General features: G+C 37.6%; 1 protein-coding gene across 9 annotated transcripts in view; it reads left to right on the forward strand.

Moving 5' to 3' along the window:
- The window catches only part of SOX6 (SRY-box 6), a 387,375-nt gene that overhangs the window by 289,183 nt on the left and 75,348 nt on the right, over positions 1-22,844 (forward strand). For all 9 annotated transcript variants that reach the window (XM_019474501.1, XM_009288777.2, XM_019474505.1 and 6 more), the window contains one exon: positions 798-877. In XM_019474501.1, the coding sequence (XP_019330046.1) occupies positions 798-877 (80 nt within the window). The remainder of the gene's footprint in view (positions 1-797; positions 878-22,844) is intronic.

A 22,844-nucleotide genomic window follows, 5' to 3' on the forward strand; every position in this document is an offset into this window, starting at 1 on the left:
CTATAAGATATGACATTGCAATGCTTATTTTCGATCAACAGTATCTCTTATTTTCTGGAGTATTTGTTGTCCCCTCAATGCAGAGGGCACACATTTTCAGTTTCCAGTGAACAGAACACAGAAATTTTAGTAACTGAACAACTACGTAATCTATCAACTTCAGTAGGGTCCCAGATCTAAGAGAAAGTCAAAATTATATTTTGAGCTATATTTAAAAGTTATTTAATTTTATTTTTCTCTATGGCTACCTTAAAGGAGTTGTCCCAAGACAGAGAACCTCAAAGCAAAACAAGAAACAACCTCAACCTGTGTTGAGCCAGCTAGGTAGCTTTCCCAGGAAAGAGCCACTCAATACTAAAGAGAAATCACCCTGCATTAAACAGGGCTGAAGTGTCTTGGGTTATAACAAATTTCTCCTGTTTTAAGAAACATATGGCGACAACAATTTTTTTGCTCTGGGAACCACTGGGGTTTCCTGGGGTATCTTGTCTGTGTGTCTATAGCCTTAAGGCCTGTTTTGTGCCCAAGCTTACACGCTTGATTTGAATATTTGCTTTTGAAAATGAAAATCACGAGTATCACATTTATGTTTTGCCAGTTTGCCTACCAGCTATCTGCTAACAAAAAAGTTCCAAGGGAGCATGGCAAGTCCGTGCCCAGCGAAGCCTTTTGTTTTTGCAGATGTTTAGGCTTAGAGGAGTGCTGTGGAGCACAGGCAATCCTAGGTCCATGTTTGCACTTGTCTGCTGCTATTCTCTGCTCATTGTCTGAACCTGCATGCATTGTTCTCTCGACAGGTGATAACTACCCTGTGCAGTTCATTCCATCAACAATGGCAGCTGCTGCTGCTTCTGGACTCAGCCCTTTACAGCTCCAGGTATGTGCCAGAACAAAAAAATGTGGGATCGAAGCCAACATTTTAGGGGAAAACTGCTAACCAGCTGTATGCTAAATAATAGTCTGAATGTTAAATAATTTTTGAGCACAGCCCAGGAGGATTAACACCTTATGTACTTACGTTACTGCAAATATAGCAACGTGTGGCCAACCTTGATACTGTGAGTGAAAGACATTGTTCTGTGTGTTTTATATCGGCAGAGTTAATGGTATTTTTTTAATTATATGACCAGTTGATTGGAGATATGTTCAAAGATCTTTTTGTACTTTATTTTCATTTAGTCTTTCCTCTGTAGCTGAAGTGCACTACCTTCAATTGGAGCAGTGAGTGTATCAAAACAACTGTGTATTATTGGGGTTTTTTCTTTTTTTCAGACAGTGTGGTGCTGACAATACAATAAATTGCAAACTCTTTTAGCTTCCGTATTTAGGTAATCTTAACCTTTCTGTACATTAAGCTGGTCAGATGCCAAGCATGGTCAGGAGCCTCGGTTTGGTCATTTATTGACAATGGTTATTTATTTTTGGCATATATAGAATGAAATGTTGTCAAAGTAAGATTTATGTGCCATATTATTAGCTAGCTTTTTGTGGCAAGAAGTTTTTAATTTCACAAGAAAAGACACAACAATGTCATAAATAATGAAGAAACAGTCAAAAGCTTTCAGAGTTAAAATGTGTGGAAAGGAAGTGACAGTGAACATGAGAGGAAAGGCCATTAAAGATGCATGTAACTATTTGCAAGTAAACCTTTGAAACCCCGGGTTGAGTTAGATTAGAGTTAGGTTCAGATGCAAAGTAGGAATAAATTGTGCCTAGAAAAGCAAAGTACTGCCACGTTAATATCCAAATATCTACTTTGCTTACCCTTCTGCAATTATATCATTTTCCAGAGGGACCAAAGCAAATTAAAAATCCTCTCGTCTTTACCCAATGCTGATATTCTTCTTGCCAAGTTAACTAAGGATAAGTGAGAATAGAACCAGATCTCACTGTTCACTGATGGTTCAGAACTGGTGAAAAAGACCCCTTGAGCTTATGTCTGACCTAACCTACAATCAAAACTTGAAAAGAGAGCACCCTGACACTGCAGGGAAAGATCTCCCAAAAATACTTTTGGGTCATGGTAGTAGTATGTTAAGACTGTACCTTGGACAGGCTTCAAACCAAAGGGGAGTTTTGCAAAAGGAAAAATAGCAGGTATCCTTTGAAAATCTGTATTTGAATACTTATTGAAGCAAAAGTCTCATCAGCTTTAACTGAGAAAATACTTCAGAAATCAGCATTGTGAATAGAGAGACTATTTTTGCTACCTTTGAAATGCAATACAACAAATAGTGAGCCTACACAAAACTGTAAGGCAGGAAAGGATAAAAACTGTTCAATTGCAAAAGAAACAGGATCTAAACCACAGACGTTCCCAATCCTTTTCTTTTACAAGATCCATTTGTAGCTTGACCCACAGATCTATTTGCACATCAGCCTTGATCAGAACCTACAGCAATAGCGCAATTTCATTAATTTGCAGAAATGATAGACTGAGCTGTTAAACATGACGAGCACAATTAGAGAGAAAACACAAAAACCAGCAACGCAAGTGGTGCTAATAAATTCAGAAACATTTGAGTGCATGAGGGGCCAGAATTTCCCTTCAGATATATTTGTTGTAAAAGAATTTTTTGTTTGTTCCCCCCCCCCTTTCTATTTTACTTGAATTTCACCTTTATGGGATTTCAAAACCTTTACTGTTTCATGGTCATAAGAGCTTAAGTAATAGAGCACCTAATCTTGAGTTGGTACCTGCTCATCTGATTGTCAAATTGGCTGAACTAAATTTTATTTACTCCTACTATTAATATTCTCTTTGGTAAATTCCCTAAGTGTTCCCTAAATGAACACTTACTTGGGTGTGTTTGTTGGAGGGAATTTGTGTTATACCTGATGTGTCATGAAGACTGTTAGGGGCGTAGCATTTCAGCTCATTTTTCCATCTTTGCTTCCCTTCCCCCTTCTTTCTCTGTTTTGCTTCCTTTCTTCCATGCACCCCACCCACTTATTTATTTACATGAATGCTGTGACCATGGTATCTGAGTATTTCCCAAGTGCTTAAAAATACTGATCACAAAACTAATCTCTGTTCCTTTCAGGCAGTGGGAGAAATAGCTAATTCATTTGCAGGTTTGGTTTTGTTTCTACATGTGAGCGTGTGTGTGATATCTATGTTTGGAGAACTTGGGGAGGGAAAGCTATTTGAATTGAAAAAGCTTTGCAGTAGCTCTAACATTTCAACTTTACCAGGGCATTATTATTAGTTCCAAAATTATATTCCATAATCCATATCCAGCTGCGGTGGAAATTCTGTCAGCTTCAAGCTTATAATCTCTCATCTTTTTTCAGTTATGGTTTTTTGGGATGATCATGCTTCAGGTAGGAGCTAGCAGCAATTTTATGTTCTCATCTTTCTGTGTGTTAGGACAACTTCTATGGAAGCTCTGAATCTAATAGCACAGAAAACAATTTACTCCCAGGTACATCATGTAACGGTAGCAATTATTCCACAGAGGATGTTTCTCCAGTGGACAATTTGCAATTAATGATTTGCCCATCTTATTCGAGCTGTTTAGCGTATTGGTATCAAAATGTATTTTCTCTGAATTTTATGTCTGTATTCACCAGTGGATTATATATCTCCGTGAGTTAAAAAACTTTATTGAAATCATATCTAGGAATTTCTCAAGTAACTAGTTACACTCTCATGGGCCTTGCATAAATAAATAAATAAATAAATAAATAAATAAATAAATAGAATTAAGTTCTCCTTCAGCAACAGACCTGTTTGACCCATCTACTCCTAAGATTTTGCATCACATTGATCAGCTAGTGGTAAAATACCATAAGTATTCAGTTGTAGCTTTGAGAAAGTAGTAATTAACACACGTTTATGCCAGTCCGTGTTCCTGAAGTGGTGGCTTGCTCCTGCTTTGGGTTGACATCAGATAGCTTCTTTTTATCTGTATATTGATCTCATGAGGGTGGCATTGATGACGTTGTTGACAAAAAGACTTAAAACTCTGTGTTCCACGCTTCCCATTGACAGCTCAGCCCCATCTCACCAGTTTCCTCAACAACTTGGCCAAGATTTAAATAATATGTGTGATAGGACCAAGCCTTGCTAGGACTCTCGGTGTGAGGGAGGGTCTTGCTGATGAGGGAGCAGTTCTCTAGGTATGGCCTAAGAAGAAGGACCAAGCTATTTCTGTTCACCCCTCCAGCTACAAACAACTGTGAGTGAATCCCGTCAAATCAACCTTCTGCTAAATAGTTACAGATATATTACCAAATACACCTGTAGCAGGTATGCATAGTGGTGTGTGAACCAGTTCTGATGCATGTGTATAACAAAAGCATGTTGCTTTAATTAATCAGTGTGAGCAGTAAAACCTGTCAATAAGTTTCCCTTTGCTCCTCTTTTTTATACCCACCTTCTCTGGAGTTTCTTCCCTTTTCCGTTTCCCTGAATTTTTTCCCTAGTTGTCAAGTGATTGCACTGATATTAATTGATTCTGGATATGTGTACCCAGTAATCTTGCTAAATGAGTGAACTTGATAATGAAATGGGTTTTCCCAGCTCTCATGGTTCTGGTAACAGTAACCTAGTTACTGGGAAGTCTCAGTGGTGGCAGAGGTGGCACCTATATGTGCTTACTTTCAAACAAGGAATGTTACTACATGCTATTTATTGTTTAAAAAAAATCTGCCTTCATTCTTAGATATTTCTACAAAGGAGTCTATGCGATAAATAAGAAAATGTTGCAACTCTCTCAACCATGACTGATAAACTGTTGATAGAAATGGAAGCACTACAATGATGCTAGCTGGAGTTATTCCTAAACAAAGTGAGCTCTAGGAAAAAAATCAAAATGAAAAAGCTTTCGTTCATAACTCCTTCCCCAAACTGTTTGTGTAATTTGTCCTTCAAAATTTATCGCTTATAACACTAATGAACCTTGGCAAGTCTTAACTATAGTTGCAGCTGTGTTCTTGAAGCCTGAAGTTTTTATAATCCATTAAAAAAATTTTAAATTTTAACTAAACACATATTTGTCGATTTCTTTTCTCCCCTCCCATCTCATCCTACTCCTCCGTACTGTCTTCTAATTGCAGACAAAGTAAATGACCTTTTGTTATACCACTGGGTGTGGATCCAGTGTGCTGCTGAAGCATTGCATAGCCTGCCTCAGGGGCACAATATTAGTAGAGGGAAGGCCAAAGAATGCTATTTTTAGTTGAACAGTTCAGCAGATGGAGACATGAATACTCATATATCTGAAGGTTGAGGGGTTTTAACCATTAATTTTGATAATGTATTTAACCCTGGGAACAATCAGAAACTGTAACTCTAAGGTTACAATGCTTTTGACCTTTAGAGAACAGAGGGCACTCGGTACAGTAAACAATATATTACATTTCTACTTATTCCAATTCTCTCACACATATAAATTTCAGGACATAGTTGACATTTGCTTTCCTCAGCTATTTTAGTGCTGGTCCTTAAAGTAAGTCAAGAAGAATGTGCAGGAAAGAGGCCAATGTAATGCGACAGTCATGTAAATATGGCCTTTAAATAGCTAAGATGTTAAATGTGGCCTTTTATGAAGAAATATTATTCTCGGGAACTAGAATCTTGGTGAGTTATTATTTCAGTGAAAAAGTTGTTTTAGTGGACTGCTCCTCGTATGGAGTTTCCTCTATGTGTTGTAACCTTAAAGCAATTTTTTAGTGGGGCTAATGTGATCTGATAGTGATAGCTTACACTGGAGGTGATTTGGTCCCACTCTTGTACCACATCATGCAAAGTGATGTACCTGCCTTATGTCTTATTAAATGATGCATGCTCCTCTTCAACAAATATAGCAGTTAAATATCACGCAGCTTAAGTATTTCTAATTAAAATATCTCCATGTGTCAGCATATTGGTAATGTATTATTTTAATCCATTTATTTTGTTTATGAAACAGTGACATATGTTTAGATTGTGAAATATATGAGCCTTAAAAATCACTTTATTGAAGAAAATTAATTTCTACAATGCTGTCTCAGTAATGTGTTCGCTCACCCAGTCAGTCACTGGCAGGGCTGCCAGTCTTAATGTTGGTTAGACACAGTTTAACAGTTTTATCTGACATAACACGGATGTAGGCAATAATAATTTTTTCAAATGCAAAAACCACGGGGTTTTCCTTTTTTTATTTTTTTAACACGACGAAGAATGGGGATTGGGTAAATGTGAAAGAGATTTGGTGAGACCAATCAAAATTAAAAACAGCTAGTTACCTTTTCAAAGTTAGACACTGTAATTTGTTTGTCAGCGGGTAGATGTTTGGGTCAGCACTGTGAGTGAGTGACTGTCAGCGGGAATTCCTACAAGACAAGTAATTTCCCTCAATGTATTACTGACAGATTGCTCACTTCTTCGAATCACTAGAGAAAACAAACTTAATATTGTTACAGGCAGAGTTTCTGTCTTCATTAGCCTTATAGAATGATTTTATCTAGCATTCAAAGACTACTGAGCTCTAGGTGGGCATATTTTAACAGAATGTTCCTTATTATGATACAGTGAATAGTGGCCTAAATTAAGGGAATGGTGTGTGCAAATTTCAGTATATGGAAGTAGCAAATTAAATATTTTGGTCCTTTTCTTATGTGGAAATTTAGGTTGTAGCAGAGGAAGGAAAGAGGTTGAAAGAAGATTTTATTAGGACTCTGAGAGACCAAGCAAGCCCTTTAATGAAAATAAAATTAAAAATATGCCAACCTTGCAATACTTAGGAAAATTTAATTAAAATCAATGAATGTGCCTTTCCCTACTTGAATGTTTATGTCTCTGTATGTAATATCTGTGTTATCAAGTTGAATTATATCAGTGGCAGTATCAATGAAAATGATGTCATTGAGTCAATATTTTACCATATGACCTCCTTTCTTTGCAGAATTTCTTAATACTCCACCTTCTCCTACTCCTTCTCAACTTCAGCCCTGAATTACCTGGCAAAGTGATTTTCATCAGGAAAAGACAGCCCATCAAAATTGGGACTTTTTGCAGTAAAATATCAATTCTGATTAATTTTTTGCCAGGAGGATTTTCCTAGCTCCCCTAGTAATGGCATCCCTGGTCAAAATGAGAGGGGTCTCCCTATTCTCTTCAAGTTAGTAAAAACGGACAGACAAACAACCAAACAAAACCATTAGCTAGAGTAATCAGCTTGGTACAGCACCATTGCAGCTGCAAGACCCTTTTCTCACCCGTTTAATGCCCTGCATCTCCAACGACTGCTTTAAACAGCATGTCTTTGTTACTGTCATTCTTGCTTAATGGAACAGTGTCACATTATTTAATAAAAAATTTATAGGAATGTTTAAGAAAGAGACTGTTTCTATAATCTGTAGCAGTTCTAGTACTTGTCTTGGATATGGCAAGCCTAAGTCCAGTCCTGGGCTTGTGTTTCCCCCCATTACAGGAAGGACACTAGCCACTGGACTGTCACCCAGTCTGGCATAGCTCTCCGTTTCTGTTCCCTTCAGATGACCAACCCCTCCTCCGCCTTGGGAAGTGCTCCTGTCCTGTGCCTGCTCTCTTCTCCCAGGGGGGAAGACTTTTCAATCTGGCAGCTAGGGATCAGGCTCCTGGCATGATTCCCATCTTTTGCACCTTTAGATCTTACCAAGCAGGTCAGCTGCCTTCCAGGCCCATATGCTCTGTTCCAGGGAGAATTTACCATTGAGATCATAAATGGCACAGACGTAAACTCACTTATCAGGAAACTTGTATGTTTAAAAAGATGTCATCCTTAGAGCCTGGATTGCATGAGGTTTCTTCTGTCTCTTCAATCTGTATCAAGGCAGAAGCTTGAGCCCAAGTGACTGGAGGAGGCTGAGCCCCCAGCGTCAACAAGACATTCTCGCCGCCTTAACCACTGGCTGCCCCTCACTGAAAGCCCAGGCTCTATTTTAAAATAATTGTGCTTTGCAAAGCTCCCTCCCTGGGGTATGTATTCACTCGGAAGCCAGTAAGAAGCAAATAAGTTACTGCTGCATTTACTGACAGAGCACCAGAGGCACCAGTACTGCAGAGTGCCATCAGGAGACGAGCACGTTTTTTAAAGCCCTTTTAAAACTGTGGCATCCCTTTGGGGAATAGGCTGACCGTGAGGCGTACTCTGAGCTGGCAGTTGGATTCCTTCAAGCTTTCTATAAATGTATATGGTGTATGCCTTACAGGAATTAGCTGCAAGTGAATGTGTTTCTGGAATTTTATTATACTTCTGATAACCATAGAGCAAGCTGCTTAATTTGGCTACAAATTAGAAACATGAAGGATTTTCTCCTGTGAAGGTGTTAACGTATTTGGATGTTTAGGAACTTAGCGGCAATAAGATTAAAGACAAAAATGCCTTTTAAGTCAGGTCTATACACAAAGGAAAATACTACACTTCTGTATCATCATTCCTTCCTGACTAATTGCTACAGAAAAAGAAAACTTAATAACTCACCTTTCTTCTGAAGTAAAACTTCTAAGAATAAGGATGGTTAGATGAGAGCTTCTAGGTGTAGACATACACACACACACATTCACGCACGCTAGAAGGAAGCAGAAGAATTCTCTTAAAGATGTGTGGACTGAAAAGATATCATCACCTGCCTTATGTTGGAGGGTCTTTGATTATAAGAGAGTATTCCCTCCCACTGACCCAATTTAGAACGAAAGGGAAATTCACAGAAGATGAGATAGAACTCATCGAATCAATGTGTAGATATTGCTATCACTGAGTAGAGTCTTTTTAGATGATGAAATAGGAATGGTATTGCCTCCAACACCTTGTCATCTAAGATGTGTGTGCATTTGGTCTGTGATGTCTTTAGAATCCATATGATCGAGAAACTAGAAAAGTGTCCTAACTCATAGAAAGTATTGGAATCATGTCTATTCTTAAGACTCAGCATGAAGGCTGCATATGGCTATGGGGCACAACAGAAGGCTTGCGTATCAGTCCTAAAAAAAAGAGACTGGAGGGAGGAGCATCTTAAGGAATATAGAAAGAAAACCACATCATGCTTAAATGTCAGTATTAAGGGATTATTCAAGACTTAAAGGAATCATTCACAAAATCTAGTGAAGTCAACACAATAGAGGACGTATTTTGGTGTTGTGCATTAATTACAGCAAATAGCTAAGCATGAAAACAAATGAAGAAGTATTTCAGGTGCAGGAATAGTGACTGTGTTGTCATGTCCACTGGCATTTTTGGAAGTGAAGTGAGAAATAATAGAGGTAAAGTCCTTTCAAAAAAGTTGCATCATTTGTCCTACACACTAGAAAGAGAACAAGTTACCAGATTTAACTAGTCTACAGCTTTATTAAATAACACATCTGTGAACTATCTGTAGTAATTCATCCAGTACAGGCCATCTCTTCTGCTGCAGTCTTCAACACCTAGGGGAGGGCTAAGATGAGGCTTCATAACCATTTTAATCTGGTCCCAGCACTGTTGCTGAAATATCATCACACCCACTGCAGTTCGGAAAGCATGGCAGACTTACGCCAAATTCAAATTTACTTGTGTAAAATACATCAGCTTACAATGAATTTGTAATAGCAAGTTCCCAGTTACCTGGTTTTGAGGTGCAAATGTGATTTTTTTTTTTTAGATGTAATTTTTATAAGCCCATTTGAATATGTTTTGCATAATTTTGTGTGCACTTCCTTTAAGGAAATTATTTAATTTTCCTTGAAGGTGCATGAAAGTTCTAAATATACAGTAAAAGATCAGTGTGAGAGATCTGCTAAGCAGCCTGTAAAGCACAATTTTTTCTAATGCTTTAAAATACCTGTAAACTGGTCTTGTTTTCTGCTTCACAAAGAAAACATTTCACTGTTTTCTGCATTTAAATATACATTTTAAATATGTTGACTTATCAGGTAACGCAGCAGGCTGAACAGGGACAAACCATTTTTAATGGTATGTTAATTGAATGGGATGCTAGAGATGCACCTGAGTGGCTTTTTTCCCAGATGTGCCCCAGCTGACTGATAAAGCTTCTCCTGATCAGTAGAGCCAGTATATATTTATTATATCCCTGCCTTTTGTCCATTTTTGCTAGTGAAAATAATGGAATGGCTGCGAGCTACCACATGAACTGTTGGTGTCTCTTATAAAAGTAGGAAAAAATTACGGCTTCAAACCACAAGCAGCACTTTCAAAAATTCAGCTCTTAAATGTAGAGCTGCCTTGGCATCTTCTCACAAGGTGGGGATTCAGATGTGGGAACGGAGAGAGGTAGTTTAAATGGGACTCTTCCTTTTTCCTGACTTGCACCCATTTATTATTGGGATGGTGTCTCATTATTCTGTCATGGGAGCCTGTAGAAATTTAATTGTAGTGCTTTTGCCTCTCAGTATGATTAGCAGTGGTAGGTAAGCATTCAGTTTTCTTGTTCTGTGACTGTACAGTTCTACACAGGGAAATACTGCAACCATTATATTTGACAATTTCTCCATCTGGGTGGTCAGACAGTGAATGAACCCACCAACCTATGCCAGATATTAAGAAATATTTCTGGAGAAGATTTATTGCCACTTATTTTTGCCATGTCCTGATTTCTTTTACTTTTACTTATGCCTCTGTTTTTCTGTCTGCTGCTAGGTTGACAAACCTAGAAGGTCTACACTAGAAGCAGCAATTGCACAACCATCTTCTGTCCTGAATTGATTTCATCCCCTGTAGGATTAGGAGAATAATTACGTTTTTAGACCCCTTCAACTAAGATTGTATACATTACTGGCAATCGTACCAGTGACATGGACATGCGCTTACTAGGAGACTCATTCACCAACTCATTTCACACAGCTCAACAAGCAGTTACTCATAATTGCTTGTAATCCTGCTGACATGAGCCTGAATGAAACTCCTGACTTCTCTCACAAAGCCCATCCATGTGTTAACATTTTTTTTGAATAAATATATGAAATTCTGAAATGCAAAATCTGATAAGCTTTGATAGCTATCATCCGTTCAGCAAACTTACTGTAATTAATAGCTTTTAAATCATATAATTTTATTTCCCTTATCACAGGGATTCTCTTTAAGCAGCTCCTTCTTTTTACACTAGCTTTAGTCCAGAACACATTTCTACACATAAAGTGTGTGAAACTGTCTGAATTCGTGAGTTAACTGCTCTTCATCTAGACCTCTCACATTTATTGTTAAAGATACTTTATATTAGCAGTAAGGAATAAAAAGCTGATTTTTGGAAAGGCTTCTAAAAGAATATCAGAAAACATTTTAAATTCTTTCTATGAATAATTTGATTTACACTGTCACCAGAGAAGGTAGTATTATGATAGTGTAAAGTGAATGAAAAAACTGCGCTCCAATGCAACCATCTGGTTATATCTTCATAATTTCCTGATAGATCCTGTTAAATTTTTATTTTAAATCGGTGCTGCTTATTTGCTTTCCTTGGATACAAGAGAAGGAGTTTAAAATACTAGAGCCTTTGTTTGCAGGTATCTTTGGAGCCATGCTTCCTCGTCCTTGCTTGCTTTCCTACGTGAGCTTGTTACTCTGTTAACTTTAGTGCTATCCACAATTTTGATGGGGTAGAATTTATGCTATAAAAACACCAAAAGCAAATTCTAATAGAAGCAAACATAGGAAAATCACATAAAGATTTATCGTCAACATTTCACATTTTTGTCAAATAACATTATCCACTGGAAACTCGAAATTACTTTTTCAAGCAAATGCAGTTGTCCTTCGCTGTGACTGGCTTTCTACCAAGGGTATTTAGGCTTAAATGAACTTATATTTTATTTATTTGTTTACTTCTGTATCAAATACATAATAGTTTTAAGCAGATTGTGTCACAGTTATTTTGTAAAATCATAAAAAAGTTAAAGATTTTTTTGCCAATTTCCAATCTGTGTAGTACAACATAGAATCTGGGAGAACACAAAGATAAGTCAATTGTGTTCTTTCCTGTGCATGGTGAATAACAGGAGAATTGTGATCAAAAAGTAGCATATCAGTAATCTGACAGCATTAAATGAAGGAATGCAAATCTTTGTGCTTAAGAGAAAGATTTTATTGACATTTCTGCTATCCTCCTGCAGAGGAAATGGCTATAGACATTTGATGAAGTTTTTACGTATTGTTGCTTTCTGTTTTTTCTTGATATTTACAGTATCTTATTAAAATAGCAGAGTTTATTAATGCTCACATTTTATCATTAATAGGAATACTTTATGATTTTATTCAGATATACCTAGTTCAGACACTGTAGTAATGCAGTAACAGTGTATCCATTTCATGAGCAGCACGAAGAAAATGGTGACTTGTTCAGGTTCAGAGAGGGTGTGTTTAAATGGAAGGTCTGAGGGATACTTCCTAGTTTCTGGGTACAGGTGCTCACCTCATGCGGAGGTGGGACACAGAAGTATTTAGTCCCTCTTGCCTTCTGTGCTCCTGTTTCCTGGCACACAGAGATGAGCCGTTTCCCCAGGCTGGCCAGAGAAAAGACTAAGCCAGGAGGTTGCACTGTGAGATTGCTCCTGCTCTGCAATTGCAGAGGAAGACTCCTGGTTAAACTACCTTTCATTAGGTCCTCCTCTCGAGAAAAAATACAGCGAAAAAAGATGCACTCTCAGTTTGGGCTTTGGTCTTGCTTTCATAAATGACTCAAAGAATTTGCATGGTAGCATGCAACTATTCCATTATTGTTGCTCGCAAAAATACAAGAGAATAGATACACAAAGTGGAAGAGAGAACAGTTAGCATTCCTTTATTCCTTGTCAGAACTTAATCTAGATCAACTAAAATGTTTGCTGTTTTTGTCACTCCTCAAGATAAAATGTCAATGTTTACATATTCCTGTCTTTTAGACAAAAGATTCTTATTGTTTTAGAACTCCTGAGTTACTATCTATAGGAAATTATAAATATGTAATAGATGCCTAAGTATTTTGTATAAAAAGCAGTTGTTAGAACCACAACAAGCAATTTGTGTTACATAACTTCTGTGCTGCTTCTTTTGTCCTTTTCTTACACCATAAAGAATTAAACCAGGGTAAAATTAGAAAAATGAGAAACTAAGGTGTTATGGCCTCTTCCTCCATTAGGAGAAAAGATGCTAAGCATATATTGTATAGAAAGGGGTTTCTTTAATTATCACATTGTCCTTCCTGCTATTTGTCTAGATTTTTAGTCCGGAGAGCTCCATTTGAGACAGCAAATGATCAAACTCCAGTTTTGGGGTTCCAAGCATTCATGTTAATTTTTGTGTCTGCATAGAGTTTTTTTAGTGCTACGTACACTGAGCTATGCAACTGCAGTATTTCACTCCCACCCTCACTCAATTCCCTACTTTGTGTGGCAGTCTCAGTGTATTCAGCAGGTTGTACGCCAGCAGATGAAACAGATGTTTAGGCCATACTGGAATGGAGCGGCATGCTGCATCAGGACCTGGATATTCCTCTTGACATCTGGATGCTGCTGGGCTGGGAAGCTCGCCTTAGGCCAGGAGGCTGTAGGAGCCTTGTGGCAGTGAACATAGGGTCCTTGCTGCTCTTTAAGCGATTAGTGCACTGAAGCAGCAATAATGCTGAATTATCGCTTGGTTGCGTTCTTCTAAGGAATCTTGGGACAAAGGGATAGTCAAGGAGGAGTATTTACAGTAAAGTCATGTTCAGAAAGACAAGACTAATTACCATGTATTAAAAAGCTTTCTTTCAACTAATTTAATAGTAAATTTGTTATGAATACTTTAGGAAACTTCTTACAAAGTAGTAAACAAACAGCTTACAGAAAAACCTCCCTTTCTCATTTAAAATAATTAAGATGAAAAAAGACAATTTCAGCTACTTTCCAATTTCATGGTCTGGTCAGATTTTATGGAACGGACAACAAAATGTGACTGAAGACATGAAATTGAAGGTATACTAATGTTCATGCCTACTAGAGACAAAAACGTGAACTTCTAATAGCTGCAGGGAAGAATATTAGGTATGGAAGCTGTCTGACTTATGCATTGATTCTTTATAGTTTCACTTTATCAAGTTGAAAATTGTGCTGTATGTGCTGCTACAGCCTAAATTGTCTGCTGCAGCACTTTCCTTTATGATGTGTGTTATTTAAACACAATAGACATGGTATATTGCATGGAAATAGGTATTTAATGTTTTGTGATTACTAGCTGTCGGACAAAATAGCATTTAGCATAGATTCCCTGCCCCCCTCCCCCAAATAAATTTTCATTGTTAAGAACAATGTGTTTAAATGAGGGCCCTCCAAAGAAATTACAGCTTTTTAGAAAGCATGAGGTAATATTTTGAAGAAGACCAGTTTGTTGCTCTCATTTAACCTCCAGTATTCTAAAGGGGTTATATTTAATTAACACTGGCTAAAGGCCTGACCTGAGAGGCAACCAAAAGTGATTGAACTGCATTTTCAGATCCAGGCTGTAATCTGTTGGGAGAGGAATAATAATAATAAAAAAAAAATTAGAAAGCACCATTTACTGAAATTCTTTCTAACTAAGCTGTATTTCAATGGGCCATTTAATGCTCAGATGGACAAAGGTATTACTTCAGTCATTGAATTGTATCAAACCCTTTCTCAGAGGCCCAGTTTAAAAACTCTACAGGAAAAGTGGCTTAGCATCATATTCTCAGCAGACCAACACTCAGTCTGTTTGGAAAGGGGAAAAAAAAAAAAAAAAAGAGTGAAATGAGGTGAGACACAACCGCCAAGTCAGTGAGGATTTTTGCCTCTCTCTCCAGTCCATGGCTCCACAAGGGAATTGCTCTTCGGAAAGCAAGAGCTCCATATTTGCTACATAAGGCTTTCAATTTTTTTTTTATTTTTTATTTTTTTAGTAGCTCTTACTCTGTTTCTCCTGGTCTGCTTTCGGCCTGCCCTTTGTTCTTTTCTGACATAGCAGAAATACAGTTTTCTCTCTGGGGGACTTAGGACCAGTGCCTACACTTTACAGGGTTAGATTTTTGACTCGGTCACATTGGAAGAAATAGGAAGTCTCATTTTAATATCACAGACTCTGACACTTGTGAGCTGAGTAGTTATTTTATTTCAATAGAGCCGATGTTACATATATTCTATGGTGATATAAGATACCTAATGTACTGTCTGAACTTTAATTGTATAAAAATTGTAGAATACATTTTTTAATTTATATTTTTTGCAGAGAGTAAACTTTTCTTTTGCAATTTTGATGCTGTCTCATTAAAAATTCTCAGCAGCCTCATAGGGTGATGGGGTGACATTATATCTTGGAAACTTGTCAAAGTGCTGTAAAACTAATAAACCAATGGCTTTACTTCCTAAGAGGAAACAAATACAATATTACAGAGGCAACTGCCAGGTGCCAAATTATATACATTGTCTTAGCTACTTGCAGTGATTGATAATTTATTTGAGCTCCAAGCATTCTTTCTTGGCTTTGCCCACAGCTTTACAGTAAACAGGTTTTGAACAGGCAGTTGCTGAGAGATTGTATTTAATTGTCATAATTCAATGAAATCAAAGCCATTTGATTTCTAAGGGGCACGATCTCAGGAACAATGCCTAAATGAGAGTTGCCGGCATTTAGGCAGCAAAGCAGGGTGAGCTGTTTTGATGGCCATTTCTACTTCATTACGTCAAAGCAGGATGAGGTCAAAAGAATGAGAAATACAGTTTGCAAACAAAACAGAAATGATCTTAAGAGCTCCTTAAGCTCCCTACATACTCCTACAGGAGTAGGGATGTGATTGTGCCCCTGCACTCGGCACTGGTACGCATTAGGCCACACCTCGAATCCTGTGTTCAGTTTTGGGCCCCTCACTACAAGAAGGACGTCGAGGTGTTAGAGCGTGTCCAGAGAAGGGCAACGAGGCTGGTGAAGGGTCTGGAGAACAAGTCTTATGAGGAGCGGCTGAGGGAACTGGGGTTGTTTAGCCTGCAGAAAACGAGGCTGAGGGGAGACCTCATCGCTCTCTACAACTCCCTGAAAGGAGGTGGTAGCGAGGTGGGTGTCGGTCTCTTCTCCCAAGTAACTAGCGATAGGACAAGAGGAAATGGCCTCAAGTTGCGCCAGGGGAGGTTTAGATTGGACATGAGGAAAAATTTCTTTACTGAAAGAGTGGTTAAACATTGGAAGAGGCTGCCCAGGGAAGTGGTTGAGTCACCGTCCCTGGAAGTATCTAAAAGACGTGTAGGTGCGTCACTTAGGGACACGGTTTAGTGGACATGGTGGTGTTGGGTCGATGGTTGGGCTCGATGATCTTAGAGGTCTTTTCCAACCTTAATGATTCTAAGATTCTATGATTCTATGATTAATGCACATGTGCCTGAAGGCAAGTTAGTTCTTTATTGCACAGGTCCATATATTTTAGCTCTGTAGCATTTCTCCAAATTTACATGACTATAACTGAGAGAGACTTTGGGATTGGATGTCTGTGCTGTCAGGCCATGATGATAAACAGGTGGGGATAGGTAAAAGCGAGTGAGTGAGTCTCTAAACGTGGATCTTGCTGCAGGTATCATTCTCATTCCAATTTCTTCCCCCCTGACCTCTCTCAGAACATCATCATGAGCCTTGAGGCCAGAATGAGTTCTCTGTAAATTCTTTATTTAAAAATAAGCAATGTTAATAACAATTAAAGAAAAATTAGTCAAATGGTAATTTCATCTTCAGTTTACATTTCCCATTGCATTAAAAATTTATGCAGATATTTTATAGCTGGCAATACTTATTCAGGCTCTCCCAGTACAAGGCCATACTGTGATGAATAAAACCAAACAAAATAATAGTGCAGGAACCACAGCATGCAAGAATAAGTCAAGGACAAAAAGGTCTATCCTTTCTTCAGAACACATGCCAATGCGATCATTTAGCCCATTCATATTTTGAGCAGGACCTATTATATATGCTGTGGGACTCTTTTCTATCAAGTAATGAAAATTTGCTTCTCCAAAAGATGAGGCAAGAAATGAAAATCTATGAAGAATAGATATGGTTTTGCTAATTATTTTCCCCAGCAGAAGTCTGGATCTTTGTCACTGACTTATTTAACAGATCCTCTTTAACATCTGTCCAGCAGACTGTGGACTTTATTAGCAGACAAGAGACCCACCAGATTTAGAGCCTGCTGGGTGCGTCTTCATCTTCACAGCTGTGGATTAACTCAGACTTTCCAGAAGAGGACAACCATATGGGATAATTGGTGTCATTGGGTAGCTAAAAAAAATATGAAGAAACAAATGTCATCCAAACACAATTCACTGTTTTTACAGCCACAATTACTAGTCTGTTTAAGAAATAAGAAAGGCAGCATTACACCAAAAAAAGAAAGTCTATTCATATCTGTGTGGGAACCTAATCAGGCTCTTGTTTCCAATGACGATGGCTCCACAGTCGCACCAGGTCTGCGACAAGAATGCTCCTTTTGTGTGCCGATAATGTGGAAGCGATAAAATTTCCTATAAGAGACATATGTGTTTACATCATGAGATGTGTTATTTGACAAAACGCTTTGTTCTCTGCATATTTTCCACGCAGAGTTTCATGCTGGGTTGTTTTGCTGGAAAGCTTTGATTAGCTAGAATTAGTTGCTGAAGTAAAATAGACACTTTTGTTTTATGAGTCCTCTTGCTGAGCTGTAAATTATAGTAAAACATATAAGGAGTGACAGAAAGAAGTGCTGATTTGAACCTCTGACCCATGATCGGCATAAAAACATAAGATAACTCTTTCAAAGGACTACTGAGAGCCATAAATATTCCATGGTCCACTTAAAGTTAGGCCCTTTTAACAAAATAAAGCTGTTATTTTGCATAAGGGGATCTTGACTCTGCAGTACTACAACAATACAAGCTGCAGTATCTAAAATGTGTAGCGATACTTTTATTTTTGGTAAGGGTTGGCCATTATCCACAGCAGGGCAGTAGAAGTGCTGGGAGTGATTTTTCTTTTTCTGAACCAGTACAATGAATTTGTGGTCGGTAAAAGGAGTTGGAACCGGCAGACACTCAGTGGTGAAATTAGGTATCTGTTACTTTGCAACTTGAGAGAGAAGCAAAACAGGCGTATGTATCTCCTAAGGAGACAGAAATTGAGTGGAATTTAGGGCCACATAAAAATTTCCCTTGACAATATATAATACAGCAACTCACAGACACTGAAATTACTGGTGTTAATAGTTCAAGAAACTATTTGAACTGAAGTGAATGAATATGAATAACTGGTAAAATCATTCTTTTAGCTGAGAAAGAATTTTTTTTCAGTACATGCACACCTGAACATATAGGGAAAACTGAAGTCTTCTAACTCCATCTGTGACTACAAAATGTATCATTTGTATTTTCACAAATACAGTTAGTTTGTTTGCACATATTGTGCTGTAATAAATCTGAGAGCACATTAGCCAGCAAGTGCATAAATAATCACTGCAACAATCTTTGTTATTATGACATTAGTTATGATAATTCATTAGCTGCCTGTTCGTGTTACACCTTAACGCCTTTTTGCAAAGGTATTTGGTGCATTATTATAAGAAGTAGAGGCTATTCACATTCTGTAACAATGACCAGACTCTGCGGTAGGGTGTTTAAAATCGGAATGTTCTGTCCGCTATGGATAGGTTAGGCATATACAAACAGGGGAAAGAAAGGAATGATGCTGTTAAAAGGAAACCATCTACATATATTATGACACTTGGATTTTGTAGAGAAAAAGAAGTCTTTGCAGTGTATTGTTACTTATTATTTACCATATTTCTAAATTAAACACTTTTTCCATAATTGTTACTCCAATTTCATGTAGCTGTACTTGATCGACACCATTTCAGATATACCCATGTAAAGCCAAATAGTTCTCAGTTATTTAGCATAAACCTGTGAGTTCAGTTGATGTTGCATACTTGTTGGTTCCTAAATAGTAAGCTACTATTATTTGTGTGGTGGCACACGTGAAAATGAGAGGAGGATCTGGCCCACAGTACTAGCAGATCTGTAAAACTCACCTTCTTTTGATTTGTTAACATTTTTGTTAGAACAACCTGAGAAAATGCTACTGAGACATCCAAATTTCATCAAAACAAATTCATAAAATACACTGTTTTAACAGGTAGCACCTGCACAGATATATTGTAAAACAAAAGAAAACATACACTTTTAGCATAAAATATTCTATCTGTTAATTTGAAAGGATCTTATTTTCATCAGCAAAAGCTTTTTTTTTCCCAAGTTTTAGATTTTTAAATTCAAATAAGGGTTGCTTTCATGTGTATATACATTTCCTTTAACAATTTTGTATGCACCTTTCCTTCTCTTTCTCCTCCTCCTCCTTTTCGTTTTGTGTGGAGAGCACTCCTAGGACACAGATGCTGAGCTGTGGAAGGTGTTTTTCTGGTGATGGCATCTGGCTTCTTGGCAGACTCCACAGGCAGTAGCTGCCTTCGAGTTGCCCCTGGGTTTGTCACATGGTTAAGCTGCTGATGAGTTACTTAGGCTGTCTTGTGTTTCTGGATGTCGTTTTCTGTTAACCTACCTCTCACTCTAAGGATCTGCATAAAAATCACCTTAAAACAAAGAGAAAAACAACCATGTGCTTTTTTTAAAAAATATATACACATAAGCCAATAACCCCACTTCTTACCTTGGTGCTATAGTAGAGGTCTCAACTGCAGTGTTAGTCACTGAACATATTTGGTGCAAAAGACATGCCAATACAAAAAATGACATTTATATGCAAAAATAGGAAGGAATAAGTACAATTAATGTTACTTTAGAAACAGTTCTTTCACTTAGATTAAGATGTGTGTGAATTTTTTCAGTAGGATATTTATGCTTCTGCACTGCTTTTTGAAAAGGTTACCTTGCCTGAACTGCTGAAGGCTATACCAGTGACATCGCACTCAGGTCAGCACTTAACCTTTATTTCCATAGTTATTATCTATGACACCCAAAACATGGGTTTGAGCACTAATCCATTCTTCCTCCAAGCAGAAGAAAAACTTTTTCAAACAGAGACTGTGTTTCCTTTAATCTGTTTGACATCAAGCTTATTTTAAGCACCTCTACACCAATAATAAAAAAGAAGCAGTCCCACTGAAGGTGGGATTTTTTGGTTTGGGTCGCTTCTTTTCAGAAATGTGCACTGGAAATAGTAAAGATGTTGCTGGTTTTGGTGAGCTTGCAAAAACCCTTTGTGATCAGACAGTTCTAAGTAGTATTATTGCACGTTATATACTCGGAAGGAAAATTCTGGAATTATAGCTTTGCAACACTATGTACTAAATATACTACGGAAAAAAATAACTGCATTACCTCTTGTAGTGCAGGATTTCAACAGCACTTGCAGTCACTCCTTAGAATTTTTCGTCTTTAGAAACTAGATTATTCATTGTCTAAATAGCTGAACTTTCATCTCTATAAATAAGATATTTCAGCTTTGCACAATTCATTTAAAATGCTGACAAATAAGGATTCTCACTTGATTCTCAGTAGTTTTATTGTTTAGTTTCATTTACCGTAGCAAATGTATTTGTTGAAGATGTAACATAGGACTTGCATTTTTAGTAATGGCAGACTTTAGAATTAATCAGGGTCCATAAAATCTAGCGTTTGTTTCTGAGAGAAAAAAAAAAAATTCTAGCACCTTTGGAGAAATAACATACAAATACAGAAAAAGGAGAATGTCTTTTCATTTTGGTCATAAATCTTTTAGTAAAACAAAAGAAAAGGGTAAATGTTTCTAGAACAGATCCCTTCTTTCTCCTTGAGTCAAGCCACCTTCTACTGAATTTCTTTGTGGGGCATCTTCCAAGTACATCCATTGCAATTCATCGTGCTAGGCCAGCCCTCGTCACCTGCACTTTGATTATCTGTTACGCTGACTATTGCAACCACTCTCTTTCTTATCTCCAATTTTCACATATGGCTTTGCTATAGTTTCTTCAGAATTCTGCTGCAAAGAATAACATCTGAATTATATCCCCACTGCTGTGACCAAATTCTCCCTCACCAACGCAGTCAGTTGAAATGTCTCTAGCCCTTGCCTTTTTGTTCTCGCGTATACAAGTGCCACTGCTCTCCATTTCCTCCCTGGGCTCATATGTCTAAAGAAACTGCCTCTCCCCTATGCAGCATTTGATCACTTTCTCTTTATTGAAATATCTTCTCTAAACAAACTTTTTCCATAAGACCTGTCGTTGACAAGCCACTGGTAAGAAGGTTATGATTACCATAATTCTGTGTTAGGTGGTAAAACAGCCTGTCACAAAGTTAACAAGTTGTTGTCAGTGCAAATCTCCCTTAACTGTGTTGATTTAAAGCCCATTCTATTTTCCTCACCATGTGTTACTTCTGTAACATTTGATTCTCAAAATTCTTCACCTTTATTCATTCGTTTAGACACAGATGCTGCAGCCTAAGAGGTGAGTATCAGTATTCCTGCTGTAAAAAAAAGGGAAACATCTGGTGCATAGAAAGCTTTGCTCTGTGCTCATTTGCTGTGCTCAGTGTCATTCGGCAGAGCATGTATCTAGGAATGTCACAGTGCCTACGTGCAGGCGAAAAGTCATACGGGAAAGGGACCTGAGCTAATGAAAGAGTTTTGATTAGTGAAAGCTAGTTGAAAAAACTAGTTGAAAAACTACTGAAAAAATGTTGAAACCTGTGAGAGGGATGTGTAAGCCTAAGGCCTTTGTCTTCTGGCAAGGCATGAATGAACACTGGCAGCGAAGGCAGTTATCCTTCTGTATTGTGAAAATATCTCGCAAAGGCATTGTGAAACTTAGATGGCGTTAAGAAAGGTTTTAACGTTTGGATCAGTCAAGATGCTCTGTTATTAGTTCATAGGTTTTTTTGAACAAATTTTATATCATGGATGATACTTTTTATAAAAAGAGTGAAAAGGAAATAATTCATCAAATGCCATAGGCAATTTCTGAAGCAGAAAATACCACCGCCACCATCCCTGGATTATTATTTTTGTTAGTTATGCAGTTCTTCTTGAATGGTAGCTCTAAGCTATAGCAAAGACTTAGTATGAATTCTGCTGTTTCCAGGTAAAAAAATGAGTATGTCCTTGTGCTGTGCTGTACACATGCTGAATACAGCACTTTCCCACTCGTCTGTAATTTTTTTGGGGGTAGATGAAGATCATTCAGACTCATAGTGACCTCCAACTTTCATAAATTCCCCTCAGATTTTTAGTTGATTACAGCTGGAATAGAGTTTCAGTAACAAGTGCTTAAGTCCATAAGCCTGTAAGTTCATTGGTGCCTAAATGTGAGACTTCACTTGCCATTGCCTTAAGTGAGACTTGCGACATTTCAAAATCCCACTCTTCAGTGTCAGATCACGACATTAGAAGAAACCTGGTTCTGAAAACTGTAAAACTACATCCTTGCTCATGTACCTTAAGTGAGCTGGTTTTCAACATTGTTAAGTATGCAGGAGCACTCAGTAACTCAAAATCAGCACTACTTATATTTAGATACTAGGAACTGGATTGTAAGAATCTAACCTAGTGATCTTTTAAAAAAATAAAACCCAGGCTATACATTTTTAAGGCTTCTTAAAACAATCGTGAACACTTGATGGTTTTGAATAATCTAATTTGTAATCAAGAGCCTCCTGAGTCAGTGGTTGGCATAAGGGTTATGAAATGCTCTTCTCTTTATGTGCTAGACATACATTGAAAAGAAGATATGTTTCAGTGTTTGAGGTAGGTTAATTTTTTTAATCACTACTCAATAGTCGGTAGGTTAGAGTTTCAACTGAAAAAATTCCATTGAAACTTTTGCTTTTGAGCATTGAAAGCTAACAATCAACATTCATTCAATGTTTGGGTTTTTTCCCCTCCTTAATCCTGCAAATAAAAGCTTCA

The sequence above is a fragment of the Aptenodytes forsteri genome, unplaced genomic scaffold (assembly GCF_000699145.1).
Source record: "Aptenodytes forsteri isolate BGI_AS27 unplaced genomic scaffold, ASM69914v1 Scaffold8, whole genome shotgun sequence".
NCBI lineage: Eukaryota > Metazoa > Chordata > Aves > Sphenisciformes > Spheniscidae > Aptenodytes > Aptenodytes forsteri.